The sequence below is a fragment of the Rhodamnia argentea genome, chromosome 7 (genome assembly GCF_020921035.1).
Source record: "Rhodamnia argentea isolate NSW1041297 chromosome 7, ASM2092103v1, whole genome shotgun sequence".
Taxonomy (NCBI): domain Eukaryota; kingdom Viridiplantae; phylum Streptophyta; class Magnoliopsida; order Myrtales; family Myrtaceae; genus Rhodamnia; species Rhodamnia argentea.
This window is the reverse complement of record NC_063156.1, coordinates 10128749-10146632: the sequence shown is the minus strand read 5'-3', so window position 1 is coordinate 10146632 and position 17884 is coordinate 10128749. Positions and strand designations below refer to the sequence as shown.

General features: G+C 39.9%; 1 protein-coding gene and 1 long non-coding RNA gene across 2 annotated transcripts in view; one reads left to right on the top strand and one right to left on the bottom strand.

Moving 5' to 3' along the window:
* The window catches only part of LOC115737698 (disease resistance protein L6-like), a 66036-nt gene extending 48442 nt beyond the window's left edge, over positions 1-17594 (bottom strand). The window contains exons 1-2 of the mRNA XM_048283228.1: positions 17487-17594; positions 15771-16278 (exon numbers count right to left, since the gene is read on the bottom strand). Of these exons, the coding sequence (XP_048139185.1) occupies positions 15771-16237 (467 nt within the window). The 5' untranslated portion in view covers positions 16238-16278; positions 17487-17594. The remainder of the gene's footprint in view (positions 1-15770; positions 16279-17486) is intronic.
* On the top strand, positions 15280-15576 carry LOC125316094. The gene is made up of 2 exons (XR_007199415.1): positions 15280-15434; positions 15482-15576. It is a non-coding gene; the product is annotated as an uncharacterized LOC125316094 (long non-coding RNA).
* Positions 17595-17884: the final 290 nt, after the last annotated feature.

Below are 17884 nucleotides of genomic sequence, written 5' to 3'. Positions count from 1 at the left end.
GTAGGCCGTCCCGCGTTCCACAAACCCAATCAATGCCAGGATCAATCAAGGGAAGGTTCTACTAGCCGACCGAAGTGGAAAAAGACTGGTTCTGACCTCCTTGCGCCGTCAGCCAACCAGCCCCCAGTCACCGTTAGAACCCCTCCCCCGATCAAGCTGTCCGAGGATTCGCTTCAAGTCGAAACCTTTTTGAACGATCAACCGGATCCCTCACAAGATCAATCCATAGAAGAAGTACCATAAATTGTAATGAGATTTTGAAAAATGTGATTTGGAGGTATAGTAAAGCATTCTATATCTAAATTTGTCTTGTACCCAGCCTCGCGCTAGAAAGAAAAGGTGCATGATATAAAAATATTTAGGAGATTTCTTCTCTAATGCCATCTTTATCACCACCAATTCACCATATATGGACAAACCAAAACTACAACTTTCTTATACAAGTGATTTTATTTATCTGTGGAAAGATGTCAATATTTACTTGCAAATGAAATGCCACCGGAGTTGGGTAGGTGAGTAATTCCTGTCTTGTCCAATGAAAGCTTTAACAAAGAATTTAGTCTACGCAACGCTTCCGGTAGATAGAGGAGATTAGGCTTAAGTATACCCCAAGTGCCATAAGTTGTGTACGGCGCTCACTTTAGTGCCAAAACTTCCAAATCGATCACTTTAGTGCTAAGTTTTTGTAACTTCGATCACTTCAGTGCTAACTTCTTTTAAAAACGACCACTTAACGTGGCTTGCCGAAAATTCGACATGTGCTATTTTTTATTAATATTTGAGATGACGTGACTCGGTGAATTTGACACTAAAGTGATTGTTTTTTAAAAATATTGGTACTTAAGTGATCGAAGTTACAAAAACTTAGCACTAAAGTGATCATTTTGAAAGTTTTGGCACTGAAGTGATCGAAGTTACAAAAACTTAGTACTAAAGTGATCGATTTGAAAGTTTTGGCACTAAAGTGAGCGCCGTACACAACTTATGGCACTTGGGGTGTACTTAAGCCGAGGAGATTACTACGGAAGTTCAAGTTCAAGAAAACCAAGTGCTTTAATAGACCAATTGACAAGTCGATTTTAGCTAATCTTTCACACTTTTTGAGAATCAATCTCTCCAACTTTAAGAATCCGGAGAAATCAGGAGTCTTGATCAAGTGCTCACACCCCGAAAGGTTAAGAACTTTTAATTTCTCCGTTCTACGCAACACAGATAATTGTCAATAAATTTGTTACCCCAAGAAAATAGAATACAACGAGAGGAAAACCTCTCTAGAGCTGAGGGTACCTTGATATGTCTCCATCCATGCCAATCATGAGTGATTTTACTCCTTGAAAAATCAAGAATGATTAAATTACACACTGAAAATTTTCTTATCTTGAGTATTCGCTGAGGAAAATTATGAAAAGAGAGCCACCTCAAATTTGGAAGGAGTTGGTCGTACAAGAAAAAGTCCTTAGGCAACATGGTCAAGTTATGCCAAGGAAGTGTAGCTTGGGAGAGAAAATTGTCGGCATCGTCATAAGCGCTATCAACACCAAGGAACCTTACATTTGGCAGCGCTACAAATCCTTCAAGAGTGGAACGATATTCTGACCAATCCTCGAACTTCAAACAAAGGGCTTCGAGCTTCTCATTTCTCTAAATGAGCAAACAAGAAAATTAATGAAAAAGAAGGAGGTGGGTAGCTAAGTAAGAGAAAAATGTAGGGTCTTCTTTGAAATTAAGGCAAAGTTTGTATGAAGATAATTTGGCATATCTAAAGATGTTTAAGTTTGCTCTCACATCGGTTTTCAAAATTTATTATTCTAAAAAATGTTTGTGAAATATGTGGAGATTTTAAAACCGTGTATGTAGAATAAATTGTGATTGTTTTCATTGAGGGGAGAGTGCCCTTGATTACTAAGATGTAGAATATCTCGTGCACAAAAGAAATCGGACCCAGGATTTACCTTCTCCCTTCGTAGCATGTCCAACACGTCATTGTGATTCCACAACCTACTTCGCTTATCTAATTCCCCATGACTTTCTCGAAAAACAATTTCTCTACCAGGTCTTTCAGTTGATCATGTATCCACAACTTATTATCTTCTCTAATTTTAATCAATGACATCAACTCAAGAGTTTCAAGACCTTCTGTTGGGCATAAACCACAATCTTCCCACATGTACATTACCGTACTCTTATCATATCCATCGAAAAGACAAGCTATATCAAGGAATATATGTCTCTGACTAGGATCTAGTGCTTCATAACTTATAATCAACGTGCTTCTGATTCTCTTGATGTCTCCTTTTTTCAACTTCATCAAGTAATCATCCCATATTTCTTTTCTTTGTCCACTTAATGATAAAGTCGAACCCATAACCTCAAGAAGCAATGGGAGACTTTGGGTGATCTTCACAATTTCCCTGGATTGTTCTAATATTTCAATTGGAGGGTAATCTCTTCCGAAAGCATGTCTGCTAAATAGCTAAAGGGATTTATGGGAATCCATTCCATCAACAAAATAAGTCAATTTTACTTCGAATGCATGGAGGACCATTGCATTTCTCGTGGTTATAAGTATCCGTCTTCCAGGAGCAAAGCAACGTCGCCCCAAAAGTCCAGTTTGTTGACTCTTGTCATCGACGTCGTCAAGAAGAATAACAACTTTCTTACTAGAAAACCTCTCTTCGATTGTCCTCATTCCCTTCTCAACGTAATCAACACCGTGGGGGAAATGACAATCCTGCTAAACCAAAAATTGACTTGGTGGAAGCAGATGATTATGATGAAATTATTGTTGTGGTCATTTCTCAAGCTAATATTGTGGCAAATACGAAAGAATAGGTGGTAGACTCATGTTCTACCAAGCATATATGTGAAAACATAGTGCTTTATCCTCCGACATTCTAGTAGGGGCAAGAGAAAAGAAAATACTTATACTGATGATTCGAGAATTGATCAAATTCTCGGGAAACGGAAAATGTTTCTCAAACTCAGATTTGAAAATGAGGTTGAGTAATTGAGAAATTTCTTAGCATATGTTCCTTTGGGATTGAAACCGACACCTTGCGTGTCTGCATTGTGATTGCTAAGTGGCAATAACTATTGCAAAGCGGCAATAAGAGTAAAGCTTTCAATGATAAAAAGAGATGTCCGGTTAAAACGTGATGTGGTAAAGTAACTACTTAAAGGTGGAATTGTGTCTATCAACTATGTAAAGTCAAAAGCAATTTTGGCCAATCCTCTTATTATGCATTGAGGGGAATAGGACAAGCCAGTTGAAGAAAATCAACGGTGATGGTAACCCAACCTATCCGATTAGCAATCTCATGAATTAGGTTCATATGGGTAATAACAAGTCACTTGTTCATCTAGTGATGCATTATAAAAATTTATGTCCCTTCTAAGGTGAGAATAGTGCAAGACCGCAAGGAAAAAGAGGTTGACCTAAGCTCTTAATGAATTCCATAGCTATTTTTAGTGGTGTATTTAGCTGCAAAATATACTTAATTGAATTACCTATATAAATATGGAGTGGGGCCGCTCCTATGAGAATTATTGGCAATAATCTCTTGAACATATATGAATAAACCAAGCATGCGCATGGCCTATTAGCGCAAAACCACATTAAACAACAAACTTTGTGGGAGTGTTATGTGATTGGTGAAAACTATAATTCACAAAAAAAAATTCTTGGTTCATAGAATTTCCGGACTTCACCAATGATTTTGTGGATTATTTTTCATTCTTTCTAGGGCTGGTTCATAGCATACTAAGCACCAATTTCGATGCATTGTGCTCTAACAACCCAACATTATATTTTTTACTTTTCAAAACTTTTGAAATATGTGGGGGGATTGTTGGATATTTTAGTAGTTTTGAAGTATTTCTAAAAGTTTTGATAATAGTTATAATTGCCTATAAAGTTTTCATTTTGTAACGGTTTTCTAATGACAAGCTCGGACGTTGGCGAGCTCGGGAGCCGACGAGCTTAGACTCTGAGAGAGTCTCATAAGCAACGTTCTCTGTCCTCCATTAATATATAATGATTCTATAATGGTCTTGCAACGGTCATGTAACGGTTTTCTAATGGCTTTATAACGACCGTGTACAAGCTAATTTATCTCTTTACATACCCTCCATTATTTTACAACGGCTTCATAACGGTTTCTCAACGTCTCTATTTTGGTTCAATATAAATTGAATTTCAAGAAACAATCTTCTTAGGACTTTGCATTACATAAGAGAGTTTTTCCCTTCTTTCATTATCTTATTTGCTGGGTTATACACATAATGATGTTCATGTTCTATCTAATATTCAGTGCGGGACATAGAAGAAGGTCTGTTGTATCTTTGAAGAATAGCTGCTAGAAGCCTTACGCATAGAGTTTCGTACTCCGAGGGGCAGAATTATCCCTAAGGATAGTATTTGCACGCATCAGATAATTGATCTTACTTTTCTCATCTTTTCCAATATATTTCCTACAATTGTTATTTTTCATGTTATCTAACATTTTTCCTACACTCTCATTACCCGAAAGATCCGGAGACATTCCTAGCTTACTGGAAGTTTCAAGAGTGCAAGTACGCCGTCATTTGAAAGGGAACACGCTCGTAAAACTTCTAGGCTCTCCATGCTTCCAATGGAATAAGCTATTTCCCAGATTTTCTTATAGGATATATTTAGCTCGACCTGGGACCTACATTTTCCGACGAAGTAGGGAGGTTTCTTCATCAATAAGCAGTTTTTATGAAGATGAGTACTCAAGGTTGACTAATGTGTCGGAGGAGTCAGATAGTTGAGTAATTCTTGGGTCGTTCAATGATAAATTCAATGTCCAAACTAGACAACTCATAGAACCAGGCGCCTCTGCTGATGAGTGATCCAAGTAGTCCGAGATCGTTCTTACACCGCCATTGAGGGATTTTGTACATACGGAAGTTCCATCAAAGCATGCAAGCCACCCCATTCTTCCGGGTTGATTTCAGCCTATCGCCGACAGCCTTGAAGAATCAATATCTCTAGTGATAGATTCCGGGAGAAATCGGGAGTTTTGGTCAACTGGTAGCATCTTGTGAGGTTCAAACCTTTCAGCTTTTGTGCACACTACTATATATGTACAAGAGAAAATAGCCAATGAGATGGCATTAAGGGTTATACTAGTTTTAGCCAACTTAAGAAATATGAATCCCTTCATACGTTTCCATCCTCCCCACTCATCGTTAATTTGGCTCTGCATGGGGGATTTAAAAATATGAGTTCAACAAAGCATAAACATAGGAGCTCAACAAAGCGTAAATTGGTAATGGAAGGCTGTAGAAACATAAACATAGGAGTTCGACGGAGCCTAGGAAAGCAAACTAGCAACAGATATACTTCTAGGAATCCAATCTCCTTTAAAAAGCTTCATAACATCATCATCGGGAATGTTTGTAAGTACTCGGACTTTCTTTCTTTGGCTTCCTAATTGCAGCAATTGCATTAGCACTTCTGTTGGCCTCGGGGAATATGCGAGTGATCCGAAACCGTGGCAGCTTGTCCCAAAAGTTGCCTGCAAACATCAAAGACTCGTTTTAATTAAAGGGTTTTCCATAATCCAGTTCAGAAAGCTTTCACAAGATCCGCATCATCAATCCGAATCTCAAGCTTTTGCACATTTTACCGCCCGAGCAAGTTGAATGCCATTTTCTAGTGCCCCACACTCAGCCTCGCCTGGGTTTTAGATACCAAAATGACACGCAAACCCAATTTTCCGATGGCCGCGATTGTCTCAGATCTGGCCTCCTCCTCCAGCACATCCGAAGGCTATACCCACCGCACCATGGTGATTTATTTCCACCAGTCAACCGGCAGTGGAAGCCACCCGAAATGCACTGTAGGATTGTGTTTCTAGTTAATTCTACTACCATCGACAGCAAGATATGTTATCGGCTAAGTTCGTATATAAGAAATTGCAATTGAACGACGAACAACTAACCCGAAGCCAATGTAGATGAGTATGCAGAAAGTTGATCCGAGCCCAACGTATTGTCGTTGTGTCCTTAAGACAAAATTCGCCCCCTCAATTAGTACCCGAGGAAATTGGACGATTGTCTCCCAGGATAGAACGGATCTCGCTCCTCCGAAGTGGTACGTGTTCGCAGGATTCCACCGAACGCAATTTTGCGGAAATAATCGCAGCAAATGAATGTAATGAAAGAGAGCGAAGAGAAATGATGATGAAGTATGTTTTCGGAAAAACCGACGCTTATATATATAGTCACAAACAATTGAAGAGTCACGAGTAAATCAAATAGATGAAGAGTCACGAAAGTCACGAAACCGTACGGTTTCGCCTATGAAGGATTACGAACCGAAACACCTCCTTTCAAACAAACATATTCGTTCAAAGAAAAGTTCCCGAACAAACACATCCGTTCGGACGAAAGAAGTGTTTAGAAATTTTCAATAGTGTCTGTTTGAATTATGTCCATTCGGTTTAAAAAGAGTAGAGCAAAATAAAAAATAATGGAACGCGTGGACCCGGGCCCGGCCCGAACCGAACCGAGCCGAGCGGGCGGCGGCGGCGCGCGCGTGTGGGCCGACCTAGCTTTGCGTAGGTCCTCTCCCTTCCACAAAAGTGGGGTGCCCCTTGGGGCCCAAACCCATTTGTGAGGTTTCAATATTTAAACCCATCTTCCATCTACTTTTTTTCCCATGTGGGACTATTCATCCTTCATTCTCATTCACTTATTATGGGATTTCTTGCAACCAAATCCCAACAATCCCCCACATGAATGAGATATTCAAATATCATGACTCTTCGTTTATGCATGAGATGCAATGTGCGATTATTTCATGAGAGAACGTTGTATCGGGATAAGTAGTCCGAGACTTTGAACTTTCCTTAGTGAAATCTATCGGACTTACTTGGTCAATCAAGAGACTTGATGTCTTTGAACTGTCGACCTTTGGTGTAAACCTAGACAATAGAGATCACACAACTATCCCTCAAACAAAATTGGTTCTCACCGTTGTGTTCGTTTTGGCCATGAACACCGCCCGGTCTCATGAGTGTTTTAGAGAATTCGGCTTTTTCAATTCTCACAGAAGCGGCCCTCACTTCACACTCACATAGGTGATTTCTGAATGTATAATATATTGCACTCTCAATTCAGAATCATTAAAAGCTTTCGCTTAGCCTTCATATTTTAGTACTGTCTTTATTCGGGAATGAGTAAAAATTTACAAGATTTTACACCGTCATCATAACTTGGTTGTCCCTTTGAACCTAGATCTTGGGATCTCCAATCAACAATGTAGGGTTTCCGCGATGACGACTTATTTATCGGCCTTAACCCCATTCCGCTTGATGTTTTCACAACCATCTCTCTAGTTAGGCCTTTCGTTAATGGATCCGCAATATTATCTTTTGACTTTACATAGTCAATTGTGATAATTCCACTAGAAAAAAGTTGTCTTACAAGATCATGTCTTCGACGTATATGTCGAGACTTACCGTTATACATGACATTCCTTGCCCTTCCTATTGCCGCTTGACTATCACAATGTATACACACGGCCGGCACTGGTTTGGGCCAATTAGGAATATCTTCCAGAAAATTCCGAAGCCACTCTGCTTCTTCACCAGCTTTATCCAAAGCAATAAATTCTGCTTCCATAGTAGATCTTGCTATACAAGTTTGTTTGGATGATTTCCAAGACACTGCTCCCCCACCAAGTGTGAACACATATCCACTTGTTGATTTTGTGTCTTTTGTGCCGGTTATCCAATTTGCATCACAGTATCCTTCAAGTATCGCTGGATACTTTGTGTAGTGCAAAGCATAGTTTTGAGTATGTTTCAAATAGCCCAATACACGTTTCATAGCTTTTCAATGATTTTCATTTGGACTAATTGTAAATCGACTTAGCTTGCTCACAAGACAAGCTATGTCCGGCCTAGTACAGTTCATGACATGCATTAAGCTGCCTAGTATACTAGCATACTCATTTTGAGTCTTGCTTTCACCAGTATTCTTTGAAAGATGTAAATTAACATCAATCGGGGTCTTTATCGGTACAATGTCTAGATTCTTGCACTTTTCAAGAATGTTTTCTATATAGTGAGATCGTGAGAGTGCTAATCCTTCAGATGTTTTATGGATTTTAATTCCCAAAATAACATCTGCGGCCCCCATATCTTTCATATCAAATTTACTTGTGAGCATGCGTTTGGTTGCCTTAACAACTTCACTGTTGCTGCCCATTATAAGGATGTCGTCTACATAGAGACATAAAATGACAAAACTATTATGAGTGCTCTTGACATATACACATTTATCGCACTCATTAATTTTAAAACTATTTGACAACATTACTTGGTCAAATTTAGCATGCCATTGTTTTGGTGCTTGTTTCAACCCATAGAGTGACTTGATAAGCCGACATACTTTCTTCTCTTGTCCTTGAACAACGAACCCTTCCGGTTGTTCTAGATATATTTCTTCTTCTAAATCCCCATTTAGAAAGGCTGTTTTGACATCCATTTGATGGATTTCAAGCCTGTACACAACTGCTATAGCAATTAACATCCGTATAGATGTAATTTTCGTGACAGGTGAATAAGTGTCAAAATAATCAAGGCCTTCTCGTTGCTTATAGCCTTTTACCACAAGCCTAGCCCTATACTTATCAATAGTACCATCTGCTTTCATTTTCCTCTTGAAAATCCACTTGCTTTGTAGTGGTTTATTACCGGGAGGAAGGTCAACCAATTCCCAAGTATAATTTGATAATATGGATTCGACTTCACTATTGATAGCTTCTTTCCAGAATGGGGCTTCTGGCGATGTCACGGCTTCTTTGAATGTCCGAGGCTCATTTTCTAAGAGATACGTTAAAAAATCAGGTCCAAAAGATGTGGAAGTCCTTTGTCTTTTACTACGTCTAGGTTCATCCTCCATTGGATCACTTCTAGTTATAGTATCTCGAGACCTCTTATTATTATCAATTGGTTCATATACTATGTTATACGGAAATATATTTTCAAAGAACGAAGCGTCTCTTGATTCAATGATCGTATTAACATGTATATCTGGGATTTCTGACTTATGAACAAGAAATCGATATGCATTGCTATTCTGAGCATATCCGATAAAAACACAATCAACAGTCTTTGGTCCTATCTTAACCTTTTTAGGCTTAGGAACCGCAACCTTAGCCAAACACCCCCACACTTTGAGATAATTCAAGTTAGGCATTCTACCTTTCCACTTCTCATAGGGAGTTTGTTGTGTCCTTTTAAAGGGTACTCTATTTAAAATAAAATTTGATGTCAAAACAGCTTCCCCCCACAAATTCTGCGGTAAACTGTAACTATTCAACAATGCATTCATTGTTTCTTTTAAAGATCGATTTTTCCTTTCCGCCACACCGTTCGATTGCGGTGTATAAGGAGCGGTGAATTGGTGAATGATGCCAAACTCAGAGCATATTTCCTCAAAAGGAAATTCATATTCACCTCCGCTATCACTTCTTATCATTTTAATTTTCTTATTTAGCTGAGTTTCAACTTCAGATTTATAAGTTCTAAAAGCATTAACTGTCTCATCTTTGCTACTAAGCAAATAAGCATAGCAATACCTTGAACAATCATCTATAAATATGATAAAGTACTTATTACCACCCCTTGACGGTATTGATTTCATATCACATATATCCGTGTGTATTAAATCTAAAGGTTCCGTGATTCTATTGTCTACGTAATGAAAAGGAGGTTTAGAAAATTTAGATTCAACACACACTTGGCACTTTTCACTTGGACAGTCAAACTTCGGCAATAGTCCCATACTCATTAATTTCTTTATTGATTTATAATTAACATGTCCTAGTCTAGCATGCTAGATATTAGGAGACTCAAGCACATAAGTAGAAGCAACTTTATTCATATCATCCTTGGATACAACAATCATTACATTCAGCTTGAACAAACCATCACTCAGATAACCCTTTCCTACATACATCTCATTTTTAGAGAGTACAAACTTATCAGATACAAAAACCAACTTGAAGCCATTCTTACTAAGGAGAGATCCGGACACTAAATTCTTGCGAACATCCGGCACATGCAGAACATTATTTAGTGTCACAATCTTTCCAGATGTCATCTTCGAGCAATCTTTCCGACACCTTCAACCTTAGAGGTTGACGAATTACCCATATAGAGTTTTTCATCACCCCCGACAAGTAGTGTGGGGACGAGAACATCGATCCGTTTGCATAGATATGACGAGTTGCTCCAAGATCAATCCACCACTCCTTGGGGTTTCCCACCATGTTGCATTCGGATATCATGGCAGTAAGATTGATATCATCAACGCCATTGGAAATCTGTTCCATCACATTCGCCCGAGTTTTCTGTCTTTTCTTGGCTCTGCGATCTTTGGCTCGATGTCCGGACTTTCCACGCTTAAAGCACTTGCCAACGAACTTCTTCAGGCCTTGGGTGAATCCCTCTCCGTACTTGCTAGGCATTTTTCTCTTCTTGTTGGGTTTTGATCCTTCTTCAACAACATTGGCCCTTGAATTCTCCAGATTCTTGCCAACTTTCTTCTCGAGAGAGTCTATTGTCTTCCTCAATCCTCAATCGAACAATCAAGTCTTCAAGTGACAATTCCTTTCTCTTGTGTTTGAGATAATTTTTGAAATCTCTCCAAGACGGTGGCGCTTTTTCAATGAAAGCGGCCACTTGAAATGATTCACTTAAAATCATACCTTCAAAGATGAATGTCATGCATGATCACTTGAAGTTCCCGAACTTGACTTAAGAGGGTTTTATGATCTACCATCTTGAAGTCCAGAAATTTACCGACGATGAATTTCTTCAATCCAAAGTCTTCTGTCTTGTACTTCTTGTCAAGACTTTCCCATAATTCCTTAGCCGTTTTCAGCGGACTATATACATTGTAGAGGGAATTGTCGAGACCATTAAGGATGTAGTTACGACACGTAAAGTCAGAATGCTTCCACGCATCTACTGCAGCAAACCTTTCCTTGTCTACCTCTCCTTCATCCAACTTAGGAGCATCCTCATTGAGGAACCTTGCCAGATTCAAAGTCGTGAGATAGAACAACATCTTCCGTTGCCATCTCTTGAAATCAGTTCCATTGAACTTTTCCGGCTTTTCTCCATGAGTCGAAACCGACGGAATATGTGTAGGCGCTATCGATGTTGATGCCATTTCTATCACAAAATCTATAAAACAGAATGTATATACTATGAAATAACTATATGAACAAAGTCACAGAATTTCGACTATGGAATATACAAGATTTCCGAACGGCGTGATAAATATTTGATAGACAGCTCAAAGAACAACGCATAAGAATACGCACCGAATTCAGATCATTATACGAACAGAACCGAACGTAATTGAAACAGAATATTATTTCAAGAAAAAGGTAGAGAATTTTGTCTTAAGATTGTTATCGGCTAAGTTCGTATATAAGAAATTGCAATTGAACGACAAACAATTTTTTAATCATAAAACTCGTCAATCCCTCAATTTGTTCCTTATTATTGAAAAATCACGAGCCATATGTTGAAGTGACCTTCAAAACCAAAGCATGGGGTAAAGCTCGGACGTGAACATACACCATGTGGTGTAACATCACGAGAGCTTTACTCACTTTTATGTATCTACCAGAGATATGTTTGTACGTTGCATAGACGAACACGTATGGACGGGTATATCTTTTGGTCCGGCGAAAAACCAATTGAAATATTTATCTTTAGAGAATGCAATTAATACATACAAAATTGAAGATCTTAAACAAATCTCATAAATGGAAAACCGATGAGACTCTAAGTTGCATTTAGTTGTATTTACCTGCCATTATGTATGTAAATTGTAATGTCTATTAAAACTATGCAGAATATCTTACGTTTCGACAAAATTTCCAGATGAGTTTATAACTATTGGATTATTGTTAGGTCCAATTTCACGTGGCTCAATCTCGCGCGCTCTTTACTTACTTAACGCATCATGTAATTTATCTTCACTTGTTCATTTGCATGGTTCGTCAAAGAGAATAGAGAGAGAAAATCTTTCAAGTGTATCGAAAAATCCAGGCATGTAGGATATCTTCTAATACAATTTTCGAATTGTATCCTTGAGATCAAACTCATAATCTTTCGGCTTGACAGAGGCAAATCTAGAACCGGGCCAAAAATTTTGCGAACCCGTGCTGTTCAGCCAACATTCGCCCCAAACTATCTTCCATTTCCGGGTCAATGTAGTCCTCACTTGTTTGTATCTTCCATGCAAGCAGATTGTCTAAAATTTCACGCCCAAAGAGATCCACCATAGGTGTAGCAATGACATAGAGTTCCGACAGGTTCCTCAAATTGGAGATATCAAGTGTGGTGAGCGACGGACACTTTACGACATGAAACTTTGAGACGCTCGAGGGAATCTGCGGAATACATCCCGCAGCCTCGCATCTATAAAGATGAAGAGACTTCAAGTGAGGAAGTGCACTTAGCTCGGGAGACAGGTTAGTCATGCGTGGGATCATCGGCGTCAAGACTTCCAATTTGTATAGCCTCCCAATCCACCAAAGCATGGGATCTTGCGGTGGCACCAACTCAGATGGGCTAGAGATAACAGGTAAGTCCGTCGCCAATAACAGTCGTTTCAGATTGATCGGGCTTGAAAGATCGGGAATTGTTGTCAAATTTGGATGCATGATTGTCAGAGAAGTCAAGCTTACGGGAAGTTTAGGCAGGGCGGAGAGACACCATGACGCTTCGATCGAGAACCACGATAATTTCAACTCTTTCGCATTCTCTAGACTTACCATAGAGTCGGGGAGCTCTGTGATTCCGGTTTCCAATAGATCCAACCGAGTCAATGATCGTAATTCATTAATGGAGTGGGGAAGTCCGCCCATTTTCGAGCATTCATTCAAAGATAAGCTTTCAAGGTTTGTCGGCGCTCCAATGGAGTTGGGTAGGTGAGTAATTTCTGTACGATCCAATGAAAGCGTCAACAATGAAGTTAGACAATTGAGTGAATCCCCAGCTCTTGTTGATGACGAAATCCGAACATGAGGATTCTCCGGGTTCTCCATGCCCCACCAATCAGGAATTTCTCGTATGGAAGTCCCATCGAGGAGAAGTTCTGTGAGAGCCGGCAGTCCACCCAACGCTTGTGGTAGAAGGCGGAGCTCACTACAGAAGTTCAAGTTCAAGAAAACCAAGTGCTCCAATAGACCAATTGACGAGTCGATTTCAGCCAATCTTTCACACTTTTCGAGAATCAATCTCTCCAACTTTAAGAATCCGGAGAAATCGGGAGTCTTGATCAAGTGATTACACCCCGAAAGGTTAAGAACTTTCAATCTTTCTGCTCTCTGCAACACGGTAAGACAAACGTCAGCAAATTTTTCACACCAAGAAACACATACACCAATAAGAAAACTTATCTAGAGCCGAGGGTACCTCGATATGTTTCCACCCGTCCCAATCGTGAGTGATTTTACTCCTTGAAAAATCAAGAATGACTAAATTAAATGCTGAAAATTTTCTTATCTTGAGTACTCGCCGGGGGAAATTATGCCAAGAGAGCCATCTTAAATTTGGAAGGAGTTGGTCGCGCAATAAAAAGTCCTTGGGCGACGTGGTCAAGTTATGCCAAAGAAGTGTAGCTTGGGAGCGAATACGGTCGACTTCGTCATAAGCAAGGGGTTCGCTATCAACACCAAGGAACCTTACATTTGGTAGCACCGCAAATCCTTCAAGAGTGAAACGATACTCCGACCGATCCTCAAACTTCAAACAAAGGGCTTCGAGCTTCTCATTTCTCTAAATGAGCAAACAAGAAAATTAATGAAAAAGAAGGAGGCGGTTAGCTAATTAAGAGAAAAATGTGGGTTCTCCTTCGAATTTAAGGCAAAGTTAGTATGAAGATAATTTGGCGTATCTAAAGATGTTTAAGTTTGCTCTCACATCGGTTTTGAAAATTTAAATTTAGAAATCTAAGAAATGTTTGTGAGATATGTGGAGATTTTAAAACCGTGTATGTAGGAAAAATTGTGATTGTTTTCATTGAGGGGAGAGTGCCCGCGATTACTAAAATGTGGTTTATCGTGCACAAAGGAAATCGGACCCAAGATTTACCTTTTCCCTTCGTAGAATGTCCAATGCTTCGCTGTGATTCCACAACCTACTACGCTTATCTAATTCCCCATGACTTTCTTGAAGAACTATTTCTATACCAAGTTCTTTCAACTGATCATGCATCCACAACTTATTATCTTCTCCAATTTTAATCAAAGACATCAACTCAAGAGTTTCAAGACCTTCCGTTGGGCATAAACCACAGTCTTCCCACATGTACATTACCGTACTCTTATCATATCCATAAAAAAAACAAGCTATATCAAGGAATATTTACCTCCGACTAGGATCTAGTCCTTCATAACTTATCATCAATTTACTTCTGACTCCCTTGATGTCTCCTTTTTTCAACTTCCTCAAGTAATCATCCCACATTTCTTTTGTTTGTCCACGTGAATATAAAGTAGAACCCATAACCTCAAGAAGCAACGGAAGACCTTGGGCAATCTTCACAATTTCTCTGGATTGTTCCAATTTTTCAATTGGAGGGTGATCTCTTCCGAAAGCATGCTTGCTAAATAGCTGAAGGGATCTATAGAAATCCATTCCCTCAACTAAATAAGTCAATTTTACTTCGCATGCACGGAGAACCATTGCATCTCTTGTGGTTATAAGTATCCGACTTCCATGACCAAAGCAACATCGCCTCCCCAAAAGTGCAATTAGTTGACTCTCGTTATCAACGTCGTCAAGAAGAATAAGAACTTTCTTACTAGAAAACCTCTCTTTGATTGTCCTCATTCCCTTCTCAACGTCATCAACACTTGGAAGTGTCTGATTTGAGAGATCTGAAATTAGTCGGTTTTGCAAATACACAAGTCCTTTCGAGTTTGAAATATCTCTAACACCACCAAGGAAACAAGTGTAAGCAAACTCCTGAGAAAGCTGGTTGTAGACTACCTTGGCAAGAATAGTTTTTCCGATGCCACCCATTCCGTGGATTCCCACAGTCTTTACATCATCCCCACCGCTGTCTATCTTCCCCAACACCTCTTTCACTCTCGTCAATACCAACAAAGAAGTCACAGACCTCCAAATAAGCCTTCTTCAGCTCACTTAAAACCATGGTAACGACCTGTGTAACTAGTTGTCCTTCGTGCCTACCCAAAAAACAATGAGAAAGGCCAAGGCAAAGTAGAAAAGTAAGTTAGAATAGACAAGTCGAAATATATGACATCAGGAATTGATAGCAGTCTCTGGAAGCCAGAGGATGCAACAGGAAATGCTAATGATAAATACTAAATTCATTCAACAGAAGGAACAAAATTTTGGACTTGCTAGGCAGTGCTCAAACCTTGTGCAGTACTCGAACAGTGATGCAACCATCAAAGTATAGTAGGTGATCACTACATCTTGCGAATAAGAAAAAGGGGGCTGATGAGGTCTAGGGGTACTTTTGATGTGTAAACAAGCTTCTCCTTCTCAAGAAAAACTTTATCATTAGCATATAGTACACGTCTCAAGTGATTTGAACCGTGATCCATTCATTTGCAGCACACCACATAAGTTAATTCTGACGAATGATAATATGTCTGCTCATTTCAATGACACAATCACACAACTGCAACGGATTGTTGTTAGGTTGATAAGAAAGAGAGACACGATAAGATAATTAGGAACCTGTTAGCCACGTTTTCTATGTTCCATCCCTTTAACCCTCCGACCACATTGAGAGCAGCTCTCCACTTTCCGATGGTCTCATCGTCCACTCGCTTCCTATTTTTGTGCACAAGCAAGGCCTCGCCACAACACCCGGTTTGGTATCGAAGCTCGGATGGTTCGACATAGTAGAAAATGGGCATGATTATCTGCCCCTTCCTTTTCCTACACTCCACCATCTTAGTCAGCTCCATAAGACACCATTTACTGGAAGCATAACTTTTGGACAAGATGGGTATGGAGATCTTCGATTGCTCAATCGCTCCCAAGAGATCCGGGCCGATCTCTTCACCGGTGTGGAGATTTTCATTGTCTCTATATGTACGGACCCCTGCTTCTCTGAGACGGGTGTAGAGATAATCGGTGATGCCCTTGCGCGTGTCCAGTCCTCTAAAGTTCAAAAACACTTCATAGTCGCACCCTTCCATTGCAACCAGTCGCAGAGAAAATGAAGCACCAGACTCGCACCGATTCAGTAAAAGCAGATTTCTGAGCTCTATGAAGCTGAAAGTCACCGGACATGCATAAATGCAATGTAAAAACGCCTTACAGGACAGTTAAATTTCTCCACAAAGATAACAAGACAACTAATAAACCAATAGGGACTGGCAGGAAAAGTTAAGCCTCGTGTCAAAATTTTGACATTTCACGAAAACTGTGGTGTCTACAAGTACAGGGCCAGGTAACCACCAAGTACCAAGAAGTTCTCATTAAGCACTTCCTCAATATGCCATGTCAGTTTTTAAAAATCCAGTTTCTATTTGATGGAACATCGCAAAAAAGGATAGCAGATTTCTGGGGGAGAAGCAGTGAACAAAAACCTGGTTTGCATTGGAAACGATTGGAGATTCCTAAACTAGCAAAGGGCGATATTGATTTCGGTTTTCGGCATTTAATTTCCTTCAACGAGGGGATGTTGGGAAAACAAGCGTGGGTTATGCATTGTGCCAATTAGCAAAAGGCCTTTATTTTCCTCATGGTGATTTAAGGGCTGCTGGAAAGGGACATCAATCTTCGTGGGGTTGGCAAAGTCATCTGATAGGTAGAGAAGCAATCAATCCTTCTTTGAGATGCACAGTAGGAAATAGAAAAAAAATTCAGTATCAAGGAAGTAAGGTGGCTGCCCTAGAGGAGTAATTGGGGATCCGGCAAACAGAGATGAACCGAAAAAGGTCTCTGATTTTACCGATAGAGAAACATCAGCTGGAATGAACAGCCTCTAACGAACCTGAGCAGATTACCAATGAAATCCTCACAATCCCACGGGATTCACAGATAAAAGAGGGCAAGTTGGTTTGGACCAACACCAAGTCAGGGGAGTCCACAGTCACGGGCGGGTACATCAAAATCAGGGAGGAGATTGAACAGCAAAGTAGAATCTCAGCCTCTACGCCCTACCAGATCATTCCCCGAGAGTTATGGAAAACGGATCTGGAGGACTAATACAAGACCCAAAAAATCAAAATTTTCTCTTGGGGTATTTGTCAAAATGCACTACCCACTAAGGGAGTTTTACTAAAGATAAACATAGTCGGAGATGTTACCTGCGATTTGTAGAAACTTGCTCTGCCCCTGGACCAGTCGAGTATGGACGGACCCTGCACTGAAGATTCGAATTATATATACCTCAAAGGCCCGACCCGAATGGAAGATTGGTTGCTTAATTTCAGTCATACCTCAGTAAGCTTCGATTTTCTGGCCAGTACCGTTTGGCAAGTTTGGAAAGCCAGGAGCAACTTCGTCTTCAGAAAGCGAAAACCAGAGAACCCAAGCACTTCAAATCGGGAAGTGCCCGGTAGAAGGAACCCTTTAAATCAACATTGAAGAAGAAGAAGTTAATCAGTGCAATAATACAATAGAACGACCCGTTCGCAAGAATTGGTCAATAGAAACATTGCCCCATCACTCCAGCCTGTGAAGCTGACAATGCAGAGTTTTTTATTCCTCACGCCCAGAGCATTGAATAAAGTTAATCAGTGCAATAATACAATTGAACGACCCGTTTGCAAGAATTGGTCAATAGAAACATTGCCCCATCACTCCAGCCCGTGAAGCTGATAATGCAGTTTTTTCTT